Consider the following 16,283-nt stretch of genomic DNA (forward strand, 5'->3'; position numbering starts at 1 on the left):
GATGACAACCACAGGAGATAAAGATGGGAGAGACACTCCATCCCTTCCCCATCCCTCTGAGAGCAGAAAACATGCTTGTCACATGAGTCTAACCAGTCTGAGCTCAGAATCTTTCTAGTTCCTACTCAGCAGGAATTGGTCATTTGTGGCCCAGTGACTGTTTATGTTTTCCCTTCTTTCCTCCTCCTCCACTTTCTCCTCTTCCTCCTTTTCCAAATAAGTATTCTTATTCCAGTTACCCTGCTCCTACTTTCTCATCTTGGGTATAGTCAGAGCAGAAGACTTGTCTTTGGTTTACAAGTGGCAAGAAGAGCTCCACTGGAGCCTGATAATGAGGACGGCACATCACTCAGAGATCGCAGACACTGAGCTGGATGCACTAACTGAATAACCTCTGGGTGTGGTCGCCACTGGGGAAGGAATGGGTGTGCTCTCTGTGCAGGAAGGGGGATGTGCACGGGTATGTGTGTTCACCAGGACTGTGGCAGAAACTGTTAGTTGTCTGAATGTTTGATCTTCCCTTTTCAACAATTACAGACTTTCAACTGTTAATAGTTAACTGTGCACAGAACCAAAACATTCCCCTCAGCCTCTTCTGCAACTAGTTGTAGTTATGTGACTACGTTCCAACAGATGGGATATAAGCATGACTTCTGGGTGTAACCCTAAAAGGAAATGCACATTCTCCCTTTCAATTTCTCCTTCTTTCCACTGGCTGGAACGCACACGGAATGCTGAGCTGTCTATAACAGGGGAATGAGGACAGCACGCTAGGAATGGTGGAGCAACAAGACAAAAGGACCCTGGGCCCTGGACATCTTTGCATTATAGAGCCAAGCTTTAACTTCCCAGATAAATTTTTATGTCATTTAAGCCATGGCTATTTAAGGTTTTTTTCTTACACAGTCAAATCTTTATTCTAAAAAGAAACATGCCAAGGAAGGAAGCAGATCTCATAAAGCAGAATTTAGCCAAATCTGGAGATTTGAGGGAAACATTCTGGAGATGAAGTTTAATCTCTGATTTAAAGAATGAGAGGAATTATCCTGGAAAAACTTTGAGATAAGAACAAGGATCTGATATTGGGATATGGAACAAAGTTAAGCATGGAAGGAGACAGATGGTATTTCCTGCTAAACCTGCAGAAATCAGCACAACCCAGATCATTCTGAGTCTTGTAGCCTCTTGAATGAGGCAGGTGAAGAAGATGAAAAGTCAAAAGTAAATCCCCAAAATGAATCCAACTACGTGGTTTACAAAACCATTTACTGAGAAAAGAAACAACAGAGAAGTGGTAGTTTTGGTGGGAAGATGATGAGCTCACTTTCAGATACACGGAGTGTGAGGTGTTCTTGAGTAGGCAATTAGTCACGTGGATCTTGTGCTCGGAATTAAGATCTTGGATGGAAATATATGTTTTGGAGTCACTGGCAATCAGATGGTAAACAAAGCTAGAGGAATGGATAAGAAAACCTAGAAATGGATAGGGACACCTAAGAAAGTCTACACTGAGAAAAGAATGCAAGAGAAGAAGGTCTAAAACCCAGCCTTTAAAGAAGTCCTGCATTAAATGACTAACTATAAGAGTGGGGACTGACCAGGGAGACTGAGAAGGAATGGCCAGAGAGAAAGCAAGGAAGCCAGGCAAGTTCATTGTCATGGAGACCAAAGTAAGAAAGTGTTTCAGTAAATAAATTATGACCAACAATGTTGGATGCTGTTGCAAGGTCACATAGGATGAGCTCTGATAAGAGCCTACTGTGTATATATCTGAAAAAAAACAAAACCATTAATTTGAAAAGATACATGCACTCCAATGTTCATAGCAGCATTATTTACAATTACCAAGATCCAGAAGCAACCTCAATGTCCACTGACAATGAATGGATAATAAAGATGTGAAAAAATATATATATCCATATATATAATGGTATACTACTCAATCATAAAAAACAATGAAATCTTGCCATTTGCAACACGGATGGACTTTGAGGGTATTATGCTAAGTGAAATAAGTCAGACAGAGAAAGACAAATACTGTATGATATCACTTACATGTGGAATCTAAAAAATAAAACAAGCTAGTGAATATAATAAAAAAAAAAGGTACAGATTCATAGATATAGAGAACAAATTAGTGGTTACCAATGTGGAGAGGGAAAGGAGGGCAATATAGGGGTAGGAGATTAAAAGGTACAAACTTTGACACAACACTGTAAACTGACTATACTTCAATAAAAAATATATATATATACAAAAAAGGTACAAACAATTATGAATAAAATATTCTATAAAGATATATGTACAACACAGGGACTATAGCCAATATTTTGTAACTTAAGTGGAATATAATCTTTAAAAATTGTGAATCACTATATTGTATACCTATAACTGATATAATATTGTACATCAGCTATACTTTAATATAACATTTTTTAAAAAATTGAGGCTTAAGAGTCACACCCACTAATACCAATGTATGAATGTTATTTTGATACCAATTCCAAAAATAAATTTTAAAAGTATGAGACAATTGAAAAAAAGGAGAACTAATCTAAATTAAAAGTAAAATTATAGCTCATGTAAATGCCATACACTATGGGCTGAGCTATATATGCCTCAAATTCATATGTTGAAGTCCTAATTCTCAGTACTTACTTAATTATTTTTTCTTGAAGTATAATCAATTTATAATATATTAATTTCTGGTGTACAGCATAGAGATTCATTTATATTTTATATATATACACACACACACACATACACACACACACATACATACACATATACATATACACACACACACATATATATACATTTATGTTCCTTTTCATAGTTTTTATCCCCAGTAGTTCATAATGTGACTGTATTTGGAGGCAAGGGTCTTTATAGAGGTATTAAGTTAAAATGAGGTCATTAGGGTGGGCCCTAATCCAATATGACTGATGTCCTTGTAAGTACAGGAAATTTGGACACAAATAGTTATAGAGGGAAGACTATGTGAAGACACAGGGAGAAGATGGCCATGTACAAGCCAAGGAGAAAGGCCTCCAAAGACACCAGCCTTGCAGACTTCTTTATCTTGAATTCAGAATTGTAAAAAAGTAAGTTTCTGTTGTTTAAGCCACCCAGTCTAGGGTACTTGTTATGGCAGCCCTAGCAAACTAATATATCATATATCTTAATATTGTAGAAATAAGAATGTAGCTTCAAAACTTATTGACCTCTCTCTCTCCCATGAATCCTGGAGAAATTCTGCCATTAAGAAAAAATATGGATTTGAGAAATGAATTACAACAACAACAACAAAAGAGGCTCCTTGGGAGTCTGAAGGGTTCAAAATGGTGTGGGAGGTAGATGTGCTTATCTAGGGAGGATGCAACTCTGCCTGGGGTGGTGGGCAACCAGAAGCAGCCATGAGAAGGCCTGGAGGGAAGCAGAAACCAGCAGCAACATCCCCACGCTGCCCAGGACTTCTATCAAGGCAGAAGCATGAGGGCACCAGGCTGAGGAGAGGGGTTATAAAAACAGGAAGTCTGACCAGCTGCCTGCAGACGACTTCTTTGCCCTTCCTCTTCCAAATCCCAGGGCTGGTGGATTATGAACTGGGGAGATGGTCTCTCAAGCTACTTCTTCCTTAGAGATCAAAGGTGCAACCCTGAACAGAGTTGCCTGATGGAGTGACAACAAACAGGAGTGATTAGCACTAATTCTGTGGTGATGGGGGCTCATTTGCTTCCTTCTTAAACTCATCTGGAGGGTTACACATGCCTCTTCCCCAATTCACATTAGCAGACACTCCCATGGGCAACATGAGCTCATAGGCCAAAATACCCTGGCACCTGTGGAAGAGCTGAGAGATCATGAAATGCAGACAACACACTGAATCACACATACCAACTGAATTAGAATTATTAGAACAGATTAATCAAGAATTTCAAAGATGCATGATGAATGTACTTAAGGAGATAAATGAAGATATCAGCAACATGAAGAAAAAAATCATTAAAAAGTGGAAACATGGGTTATGAAAAGTAAAAAATTCTGATGAGAGAAATGGTACAGATCTGGCTTCAACAAAGTGAAGGTGCTGCGCTCTCTAGTTAAACTCTCAAGGCTTTCCAAAAATTCACAAACTACCGAAATTGTTTTCTTTGATACCCCTATGGGTTGATTCAAGCTGCTGGCTAACCAGTATACCCCAAATATGTGCACACCAAGCACTATTTCCAGACTGTGGCCTTTCTCCTCTCTCTTTTGTCTTTTAAATCCTGTTTTTGCCTTTGTTTCTTAACAATAGTGTAATGACTGCCTTCCTCATGTGACTGAATTGCTGAAGCAAATTAACTAAAGGTTCCTGAGTTATTCTTTGACTAAATAAAATATTTGAAGGGAAAATGCAATAAATAGGAAAAACTGCATGGAGGATACTGCTAAAGAGTAAGTTAGAGATTTGTAAAATCAGATTGAGAAACTTTCCCAGGAGGATGCAGGAAAAAACAAAGATACAAAAAACATACAAGGGAAGATAAGAGATGTAGAGGGTATGAAAAGAGCACAATGCTAATATCCAGATTTTATGGGTTCAGAATAGAGAGGGGAAAAGAATTGGAGAAGATACACTGAAAGAGATAATGAAGGTAAATTTTCCTAAATTAAAGAAAATGAAGGATCTCAGATTGAAAGGAATCAGAAATCAAAGAAAACAAAACAGACAAAAACCAAAAAAAGATCCCTACCTAGATTCATTACTGTAAAATTTAAAAACATTGATGATAAGAATAAAATACGCAGAGTTCTCAGAGAAAGAGAACAGATCATTTAAAAAAGATCAAGTATCATGTTGACTTCAGACTTTCAAAGCAACATTAGATACAAGAAGAAAATAAAGTAGTATTTTTAAAGCATTAAAGAAAAAGACCTTGGAACCTGCAGAAAACATTATATTAAGTAGAGATGTTCAGCACTGGTATCATTACTGTTAACAAATTACCAAGGCTTCTGGGCCATGCAGTAAGAAAGAAAAAGATAAAGAGGTGTAAGGGTAGGAAATGTAAAGCTAAAACATTTGCAGATACATGATCATGCATTTTAGAAAAAAACCAACAGAATAAAAAAACTACTAAAGTTCATAAGAGAGCTTAGGCATTATAAAAATCAATAGAATTTTTTCTTTAAGTTCTTCTTACTCCTTTTACTAGAACTTCTCACAAATACCCAACCTAAATTTTAAACACACACACACACACACACACACACACACACACAGAGCATTCACAATAGTATAAAATAATATACCATTCATTATGGCAACAAAAACCATGAAGTATCTAGGAATTATCTTAACCAAGAATGGACAAGACCTCTATGGAGAAAATTATAAAATTTTAAAGACATAAAACATGATCTGAATAGTTATATTTTTTAACAGGGTGACAATTTTAGTATGTCAGTTCTTCAGTTCTCAATCTACTGAATTCAATTTTAATGAAAAATTCTGTTGGATTTTCAAGGACCAAAAACTTTGTCCTCAAATGTATGTGAAAGACCAAAATCCATAAATAGCTAAGCCAGTCTTGAAAAACAAGATTAAAAAGGGGGGACTTCTTTTGCAAGATACTAAGACACTGCAGAGCCAAGCAATAAAAACAGCGTGGGGTGGGTATAAGAACAGACATCATGGACCAATAGAACAAAGCAGGGTGCTCAGATTCAAACCTACACGTACAGAATTAAATATACACTGGCATCAGGCAGCAACAGGTAAAGGGCTGAGAAATAAATGGCATTCTACTCCATAAAAGTCACATATTTAGTTCAGCCTAGAACAATTTACAAAACCTGGTATTCAACACACAGATCTGTCAGAGAGTGGATTAATTCAGGGACATTAATGAATGCTAAATGAAAAACAGGTGTGTTTTTCACTGCGGTTAATAAGAGAATAATAGATTCTAGAACCTCTCTTTTAGGCTTGTGCCATACTTGAAACATTTAGGGAGGCTTTCCCCTCGAGCTGACAATCTAGGGCAACTGACTTTCTTAGGCACTGGGATTTCCCCCTTGGTGTATGGAAAGTAACAGCAGAGTCAACATTTAAAAAATGCGGATCTCCTTCATGCTGACATCACATAATCAAAGGAAAATATGGGACATAGCGGTATTTCTTGAACAAGTTCTCATCTCAGGACCTTTTCACTTGTTGCTCTGCCTGAAAGTCTCTTCAGATATCCTGCTTGTTCCCTCACTGCCTTTAGGTCTCTTTGCTTAAATAGAATATCATCAGAGAGATCCCCCATAACCACTCTATTTACAATTGCAACCCCCCCTTCCCACTTGAGCATCCCTGCCCATTCCCCTTACCTGCGTAATTTTTCTCCACACTGTGAACAGTTTACTTATTTCCTTTGTTTATTGTCTGTATCACACTTCTTGAATGTAAATTTCACTAGGGCAAAAGATTTTGTCATTTTTTTCAATGTTCATTTCTGGCACATAGAAAGCACTCAATAAATATTTGTTGAATGAATGAATGATTATTGCATCTTAGCATTCCCATAGATACTGGCAACAGTACTAAGTATAAGACCATCATTTGAAGTATAGATAATAAATCAAGTCTTTATAGAAAATCTTCTTTACTTAACAGTTGAGACACAAATCAGAAAGCTCAAACAGAACAATTTGTAGCTAATCCTTATTAATGTTCACTTAATGTGGATCCTGACAGTGTTTACTGGGTCATTTTTTCTTCTTTGAGAGAGAGAGATGAGATTAGCAATTCTTGTTAATTTCCCTGCATTTTTGTGTCAGGACTCAGAGTCATTATCTGAAGAAGAAATGATTAAATCCTGGCAGAAAGAGATGATCAGTGCTGTACCTTAGAAATCTTTATAATTTCTGAGCCTATAAACCTTATTTTATAAACATGTAAGCCTGTAGTTATGAGAGAAAAAATACAGTCCACTTACAAAGAAGATGATTTCAGAAGTAAAACATCTGTGGTAGATTTCTAATTATGTCCCTTTTACTATTAGAGAACTATATGTTCTCACCAATTGCCATGTGACTTGAAGTGATACTATACTCGTTAAGTTATTTTTATAATAATGCAGAATAACAAACCACCCCAGTGGCTTACAAGAGGCATTTATTTTTCTTCTTCACAGGTCTGCAAGTCAGCTAGGATGGCTCTGCTTCAGGATGCGGCTTTTCTGGACTTGTTTGTCTGAAAAAGTCTGTTTCACCCCGTTGAGTATAGAATGCCAAGTTGAGAGTTTTGTTTTGTTTTTGCACTTTAAAGCTGTCATTTCATTTTCTTTCGGCTTGCATAGTTTCTAATGAGAAGTCTATAAAAACTCTTATTATTGTTTCTCTGTATATAATATGCCTTTCTTCACCAGCTGCTTTTAAGATTTTTCTCTTTATCTCTATTTTTCACCAATGTGATTATGATATGGCCTGGTGCAGTTTTCTTTATATTTACCTTACTTGGCTTCTTTGATCTTCTTAGATCCAATATCAAATATTAAGCTTGGAATATTTTTGTCCATTACTTCTTCAAATATTTTTTCTTCACCCCCATCTGCTTTATGAGGCCACATATATTAGGCCTCTTTATATTGTTCCATAGGTCACTGAAGCTCTGTTTTTGTTTTGTTTTTTAGTCTACTTTCTGTGTGTGTCATTTTGGATTGTTTCTGTTGCTATGTCTTCAACTTTATTGCTTTTTTTCCCTGCAGTGCCTAAATTGCTATCCAGTCCATACACAGATTTAAAATTTTCAGATATATTTTAAATCTCCAGAAATTCTATTTGCTGCTGCTTCTTTTTAAAAAAATCTCTTCAGTTTCTCTCCTGTCATATTTTGTGTTAAATCCTTGAGCATACTGAGTGAATCTACAATAGGCATTTAAAGTCCTTCTCTGTTTTTGCCATCATTTTGTCATTTCTGAAAATGTTTCTATTGACTATGATATATTTCCCTTTTTATTTGGCATGTCTGTTAATTTTTGACTGGATGCCTGATATTTTAAATTTAATGTTATTAAGTCCTGGATTTTGCCCTAGTTTTTTAGAGTATTAGACTTTGTTTTGGCAGGCAATTAGGTTACTTTATTGAGCAGTTTGAGCCTATCAGGGCTTGTCTTGAAGCTTCTTAAGGGTCTGCATAGCTTTTCCTTTAGACGCCAGAGTCTAGGGTTAGTTTACCTCACTACTAAGGCATGGCACTTCTGGGGTCTCTACAGCATATTCCCCTCACCAACTGTATTCAGCAGTCTCTCCACTCTGGCTGCAGGGAACGCAAAGGATTCCTAGTCCTGTGTGAGCTCTGAGAATTATCTGGCTTACTGCTCCCCAATAATTGTTTTTTCCTGGCCTTGTGCAGTTTCACAGGACATATTCACTGATTTTTATTCAGCCACAGATGCAGCGGTACTCGTAAACAGATTCCTGAAGCTCTTTAAGAACTCCGCCTCATAAATTCCAACCAACCTGGCCTCCCCATGTGCCCTAAATCCAGTTCCTGTCTTCTCAACTCAACAAGTCCTCCGGCTTGTCGGCGAGACCCTCGGCTGTGTTTGAGCTCCCCTGGTACCTGCAAGCTGGACACTGCCTCTGGGCAGAAAGCCAGGGAGATACAGGGCCCACCCCGTTAGTTTCTTTTCTCTCAGGTACAAATGCCCGGAACTGTCTACTGTCCAATGTCTGAAAACAGTTGTTTCACACACTTTGTTCAGTTTTTCAATAAATCCGGATCCATTTCTTTTTCCTGTCCAGACGCGGACGTCTTAAATGCCTTATAGAAAATGCAGATTGATTTATAAATGCTATTTGCTATGTTTAAAATTCACCTCTCTCTGTGGTACTCCTTGTATTCTTCTAAGGAGATGGCACTGGTCATTTCCTCTAGTGGAATCCTCCAGGGACTAGATAGAGCCCGACGCTTGCGTATCCTCAGCTCCGCGCGGGAAGCTCCCAACCTGTCTCTCCCGCGCGCGCACCTCCTTCCCTCCCCCACGCCGCCCGCCCTCGTCCTCCGAGGCGCTCGCGTTCTGCACGCCGGCTCACTGCGCCTGCGCGGCGTGCGGACGCCTCACGCTCCCGGAAGTGGGAGGTGTTTGCTAGAGTTTGTGTGGCCGCCGCCGCGGGAACGCGAGCCCGGTAATTTTTCAGCGGAGAAAGGCGAGGCTTTCGGGCTTGGCCGAGTGAGAGTGAGTGAGTGGAGCGCTCTAGCAGCTCTCTTCTTCCGTGACACCCGTCATGGAGGATGAGCAGAGCCACCAGCCCGGCGGCGAGGCCGTGGCTCCCGCGCGGCACCGGTCGCCGGGGTCGGAGTGCGGGGAGGAGCCGCAGCATCAGAATCCTGAGGTGAGAGCCTGCCGCGCGCCCCTTTCTTCTAGGGTTTTCCACAGAAACCACAGCCTGTGTTCCCTGGAGCTCCAACCCTGGCCGCCGTCCCTGTCCCCAGCTCCCGGAGCCTTTACTCGGGGTAGTTGTCATTGAGCTCCCTCTGGTCCCAGTGATTCTCTGAAAGTGAGTAAATAGTCCAGACGAGAAGTACGTTGCAGTTTTAGAAGTTCTGAGTGGAAATTCTGCCCTAAACATTCTGAGCACACGGTTACTATTGTCATTCTGTGTAGCTCTAATCTGTAATTGGTAGTATATGTTTTTAAAAATCTTTTCTCTAGGTATGTCTCTTCTTAAGACCTTTAAGCCCGTCTCCCAGCCTTGGCAGAAGGTGCTTGTGCTTGTTAGCTGGAGACGTGTCTCTGATTTTTGCCCGTTAACTCCTGCTTAATGTGGAACAGTGTATGACTGATATTCTTAATGATTTTGACACTGGTAGATCCTAGTTACGGCGGCAAAGTTGTAAAAATAGTCTTAAAACTTCTGTATTCATCTTCTTTGCAGATACAGTTATTGTTGACCAGCGTTGCGTACTGTAAATAATCTAATACCAAAATTAGTCATTTTCCATGAATAACAAATGCTGAGCACCTCATAGAGTGGATTCTTGCAAGAGGCTTTCTAGCTCGTGCTCTTTGCATCTACAGCCAGTTCTTCAAGTAGCAGCTAGAATGATCTTTTGGTAACTTGAATCTGACTGGATCTTCAGTTTGCAGCTCATAGGACCTGGCTCCTTCCTGCATTGCTAACTGCGTCTCATTCAGCTCTTCCCTTTTGCTCTCAGTCCCCAACAACCTCGGTTTTATGGTGGGTGGTCTTTCTTGTTAAGCAAACTTCCTTTGCCCTACATGCTCTTCCCTTGGGTCTTCGCATAGTTATCTCATTTGCGTTATGATATTACTTTTAAAGAGGCCCTCATAGCCCTTCTCTCCAAAGACCCACTCTTCCACCCGACCTCCCTCTTAAATGTGACATGCTGTCAATAACATCGTGTAACTTGATTTAAAAATCGTTTTTCAAAGTTAATTTTTAATAAGAGAAGTGTGATTGAATACGCTTCATTATATTTTAAAGTCTTAAAACTGAGATATAGTGACTTAAGTCCTGGGTCTATTTTCCTAGTTGGTTTTAGTGACTGACATTTGTCAAAAACGTGTTGTTGGAGGTTTTTTTTTTTTTTTTTCTCCAGGCTCAATTAAGCAAAATATTTTGTTGGAATTCAGCTAAGTAAATATTCTTTATCCCCAATGGCAGTTGTTTTTGTAAACTATTAATAGGGGTTGCATTTTTATATTTTTAATCAAGTAGGTTCAAATTTCATCAGAATTCTTGGAAGGATTTCAATTAAGTTTACTTCTGCTTCTAAGGTTTTTGTTTGTTTTTTAGTGCAATGCTGCAGAGACTTTTTTTATAATAGGTAATGCACAGATTTTTTTTGTTCAGTATAATGAAACATTTTCAAAACATCCGTTTTCAAAATGTTCTTGCCACAGAAAAGGTTTCTTTTGGTAAGTAGTTACTTTCTGAGTTATTGTTAAAACATATTTTCTTTCATCTTGAAATAAATTGTGTTTATTAAAAAAAAAAAACTTAAGGATAGAGGTATTAGTCCCTTTCTCATCACAGAAGATGACAGCAATTTTGGAACACTTCTTTGTAAAAGAAAATATGTAACCCATCTGTAAGTTCAACAACACTTTTAAGTACTTTGCCACAAGATAATCAGTAAGCCACTGCTTGGTATAAAAGATTTTCATGGTCACTTCCATTTTGTAAAGATTCTCTCATTTGGGATAATATAAAACATGCAACCATTTACCTGGACACTTGAAAATTGCAAAAGGTCACAGTACCATGAAGGTGAATATTCCTCCCTGTACTGTGGAGTCCATCCCCACTTTCCTCATTCTATGGCCAATACTTTCTATGACATGTGACAGATGGACATAGACATTGGGGAGGGTGCCATTATCAATCCATGTATTTAGTAAACTAACTTTGTATTTTTGTGAATGAGTAACACATGCAGGGTTTTTAATATTTTCTTTCTGCCCCTTATGGATTGTCTTGAGCAACCTTCTTTGGAAACTGTTAGTGTAGAATGAGATTTGTGAGAACTGGCCTTTGACTGTGTCCTGGACTTCACTGAAGGAAGAGGGCTAGAGTTGGACTCAGGAGAGGAGGCAGAGTTTTCTTTATAGAATTCATGATTTATAGCATATCTAGAAGAGGCCTAAGTGTTACTGTTGGGTAATATTTGTAGCTACAATTCTAGATGAGAATTAAGCAAGTGAATCAGAGAGAACGTTTAGCAAAAGAGAAAATTTTCTTAAGCTGAGTAACACATCTGTTTTGGTAGACAACCTGTTACTAACTTGTTGACCTAAATTTTAACATGATTGAAAATGAATGATTTAAAATTCACTGTAACTGTAAAGACAAAGGATAAATTAGGAACCCTGATTAAATTCTAATGATAAAGTAGCCAGGCATCGTAAATTTAATATATTATTGAAAGCTAATTATTTTCTTATCTTTAGTCAAAGATCGGTGTAATAAAGTTTTCTAAACGTTTGTCAGCAAGGAACTTCAATATAGTTATTCTTCAGTTTATGGGAAATTCACACATTGGAATTGCTGACCTCTTCCTTAGAGGAGATGGGAGTGAGTAATTCTTAAGTATTCTGGCACAGTATCTGCTAAATGTGTGTTGCATTAAATTGAGAGCTTAGAGTGAGAAATAGTCCCTGAACCATCAGGATCAGTTCTGACGCAGGGACTATGGCCTGTCCATGGTTATCCTGCCTTAATCTGTAATTAAAGTTCCCATGGGAACAATGTGGTAAATTATGACTAAGTTAACAAACTTTAGTATGGATTGCTGGTACCAAAGTGTTTCTGAAAATTCTGGAACATACCTAATATTTGTAACATTGCATGTGGAAAATAACTTACAAATGAATTTTTGGAATTAAACATATTATTAATTTGGGGACACCTATGGCATGATTAGAGTCAAATTATGTTTTTTATCATAATTCTTAACATGGATTTTGATTTTTAAAAAGGAGGAAAGTTTTATAATACAGTAATGATAGTTCTCCTGAATAACTGCTATACATGTAACTTTTGGAAATTGTGTGTTTTTAAACAAGATATTTCCTTCTTTGTTTTGGGTACTAGCAAGTTTTGAGTCAGATTTCTGGTCCATTTTGTTTTTATATTGGCTAATTCCTGTTAACTTTGTGAAACAAAGTCCGGTTAAAAAATTCTCAGGAAGGCACTGACTTATACATGCATAATGTAAAAGTTTATTTAAAAATTAGTTCATTTGTAAATTTTAGAATATTGTTTGTGAAAAGATCTGATCTACAGTCTATGATGGTAGTAAGTTACCATTTATTAAAAGCCATGATGAGTATGGTATCAGGAGTCTGATATACTTAATGTCATTTAATCCTTATAATAATCTTGCCCCAGTACTATTTATCATTACCACCAAGTACCAAATGCCATTTGAGACAATTATTATGATACCTTATTTTATAGACAAGGAAACTGAAAATCAGAGGCTAATAAGTAACTACCCAAAGTCAGCTGGGGTTCTGAACCAAGGTTGCTCTGACTCCTAACACCAGAGTTCTTTTTACTTAGCTTCATTTCCTGTAAGAAACCTCATGACTCAGAAGAGAGCAGGATAAATTGTATTGGAAACGCATCTTTCTTCTTCCCATGCACTTATTGAACATATAGCATGAAGAGGCCACAGGAGTTTGAATCTTTAAGATGTTTGTACTAATTATAAACTATTTATTTATTTATTTTGATAGAAAAAGCAGCGATGTAGACTTGATGGACAAGAAACAAAAGGATCTAAGTTCATTACCTCCAATGCAAGTGATTTCAGTGACCCAGTCTACAAAGAGATTGCTATTACGAATGGTTGCATTAATAGAATGAGTAAGGAAGAGCTCAGAGCTAAACTTTCAGAGTTCAAGCTTGAAACCAGGTAATTAAAAATAACTTTTTAAAATTATGAAAGTAGTATATGCTTATAGAAAATCTTGAAAACACTGAAAAATTAAAAATCATCTATAATCCTACCATAAAGAGATAACCAGTTATTAATAATAATAACCATTATTAGTCATTCAAGTAACAGTTATAATTACATTCCTATACATGAATCTTTGTGTGACTCTGATTATTTCTGTCTTTTATTGTGTGTGTATATACATATATTTATTGATGTATAATCAGTTTATAATGTTGTGTCAATGTCTAGTGTACAGCATAATGCTTCAGTCATACATGAACATACATATATTTGTTTTCATATTTTTCACCGTAAGTTACAGGATACCGAATATAGTTCCCTGTGCTATACAGTATGAACTTGTTGTTTATCTATTTTATACATATTAGCTAATATCTACAAATCTTGAACTCCCAATTTTTCCCTTCCTACCTCCTCCCCTCTTGTAACCATAAGTTTGTTTTCTATGTCTGTGAATCTGTTTCTGATTTGTAAATAAGTTAGTCTTTTTTTTTTTGGTTTCCACATATAAGTAATACATGGTATTTTTCTTTCTCTTTCTGGCTTACTTCACTTAGAAAGACAATCTCCAGCTCCATCCATGTTGCTGCAGATGGCATTATTTTATTATTTTTTATGGCTGAGTAGAATTCTGTCATATATATAAATATACCACAACTTCTTTATCCAGTCATCTTTTGATGGACATTTAGGTTGTTCCCATATCATGGCTCTTATATATAGTGCTGCTATGAAAATTGGGGTGCATGTATCTTTTTGAATTAAGATTCCCTCTGGATATATGCCCAGGAGTGAGCATGTATCTTACTGGATCATATGGTAAGTCTCTTTTTTGAGGAATCTCCATACTGTTCTCCACAATGGCTGCACCAAATGCATTCCTACCAACAGTGTAGGAGGGTTCCCTTTTCTCCACACTCTATCCAGCATTTATCGTTTGTGAATTTTTGAATGATGGCCATTCTGATTGGTGTGAGGTGATACCTCATTGTAGTTTTGATTTGCATTTCTCTGATAATTAGTGGTATTGAGCATTATTTCATGTGCCTGTTGGCCATCTGTATGTCTTCATTGGAGAATTGCTTGTTTAGGTCTTCTGCCCATTTATGGATTGGGTTGTTTGTTTTTTTCTTATTAAGTTGTATGAGCTGTTTATATATTCTGGAAATTAAGCCCTTGTCAGTCTCATCTTTTGCAAATATTTTCTCCCATTCCTTAGGTTGTCTTTTTGTTTTGCTTACGGTTTCCTTTGCTGTGCAAAAGCTTGTAAGTTTAATTAGGTCCTATTTGTTTATTTTTGCTTTTATTTCTATTGCTTGGGTAGACTGCCCTAGGAGAACATTGCTAAGATTTATGTCAGATAGTGTTTTGCCTATGTTTTCTTCTAAAAGGTTTGTAGTGTTTTGTCTTATGTTTAAGTATTTAAGCCATTTTGAGTGTATTTTTGTGTATGGTGTGAAGGGAGTATTCTAACTTCATTGATTTACATGTAGGTGTCCAGTTACTCCAACACCACTTGCTGAAGAGACTGTCTTTTCTGTCAATCTTTTTGATGATAGACTAAGATTGCTGAGTTAAAGCCTATGAATATTTTGATAATCTACCAGGAATGTATAGGGCTATCTATCTTTTTATACCAAATATGTTTAAATTTCTTTTTTAGTTGATCACTTGGTTGATGGATAATTATACCCTGTTAATGAGATTGAATGTTTTTCCTTTTATTTTGTTCATTTGTATTATTTTTATAAAAAGAGTTTCTTTGAAACCAGAAAATTAGAGGAAAAAAAACTTTCACCTACCAGGAAATATTTTTTTCTTCTGTTTTAGTTTCTAAAAATGTGCAGAATGAGAGTAAACATTAACTGTATATTGATTGAGAAAACAGTGCAACTTAGCCAACTCAGTGTGAGTGTATGTATGTGTGCAAAATTTTTTGCAAAACAAATCATTTTATTTTGACTTGGGATATGGGCAGGAATGACCTTTGGAATCCAGAAAAACATGTGGATTTTTGATATATAAGAGAATTGCCAGGCATCAAGAAAAGAAAATTGGCTACACATAGTAAAGGAAAACTTACTGTTTGGGGATCTCTTTATTATCTTATAAGTGTGGTATTCCTCCTCTTTGCTTTAAAATAAAGCTTCACTGCTTTTCACAAGAACATATGTGTATTTTTTTTCCCTTCTGGATTGTCTTACTCCATAATTTATGAAGAAAAATGTTACCTTCTTTCCCCCATCTTTTCCTATTATGAAAATACAGCCTGTAGCCTACTTAAGATTTTCTGAGCAAAATTCTTGTCCTTCCTAGGTGTGAAGATAAGTTGCTTACTCCCAACTTACATGGAGCTAGAAATTTAGATGTATGTTTATACATTTAGTCAACAAACTTTTACTGAATTGTAAGCACTTAACTAGGTAATAAAGGTAAAACAGACCTATTCCCTATTTTGGGAAGCTCAGTCTTTGGGAAAATCTACAAACCAATTATCACAATACGGAGTGACCAGTGCTATATTGGAGGTCTGGCCAAGTACATCATAAGAATACAGAAGAGAGTCTGCCTCAGGAATTAAGGGGGTGACATTTGAATTGATTTAAAACAGAAAAGGGAGGGAAGTTATATTAGACACAAAGAAACCAGACTCCTGATTTCTGCTTGTTTGTTTTCTGCTACATGATCTTGCTTTTTGTTTGTACAGCCAAAGTTATGGAATATGAAATGGTTCCACATTTCAAGAAATGGCTTGTATTATGTTTTGTCTGTAGTATGTGACATACTGTAGGGAAGGGGAAGCATCTGAAGATGA

The 16,283-nt window shown here is 37.0% G+C and overlaps 1 protein-coding gene across 3 annotated transcripts in view; it reads left to right on the forward strand.

Moving 5' to 3' along the window:
• The first annotated feature begins 9,102 nt into the window (after positions 1-9,102).
• The window catches only part of ERI1 (exoribonuclease 1), a 41,738-nt gene continuing 34,557 nt past the window's right edge, over positions 9,103-16,283 (forward strand). For all 3 annotated transcript variants that reach the window (XR_012502371.1, XR_006724353.2, XM_010953231.3), the window contains exons 1-2: positions 9,103-9,372; positions 13,242-13,420. Coding sequence is in view for 1 of the 3 variants with exons in the window: in XM_010953231.3 (XP_010951533.1) it covers positions 9,265-9,372; positions 13,242-13,420 (287 nt within the window). In the remaining 2 variants the exon portion in view is untranslated. The remainder of the gene's footprint in view (positions 9,373-13,241; positions 13,421-16,283) is intronic.

Source organism: Camelus bactrianus, chromosome 26 (genome assembly GCF_048773025.1).
Source record: "Camelus bactrianus isolate YW-2024 breed Bactrian camel chromosome 26, ASM4877302v1, whole genome shotgun sequence".
NCBI lineage: Eukaryota > Metazoa > Chordata > Mammalia > Artiodactyla > Camelidae > Camelus > Camelus bactrianus.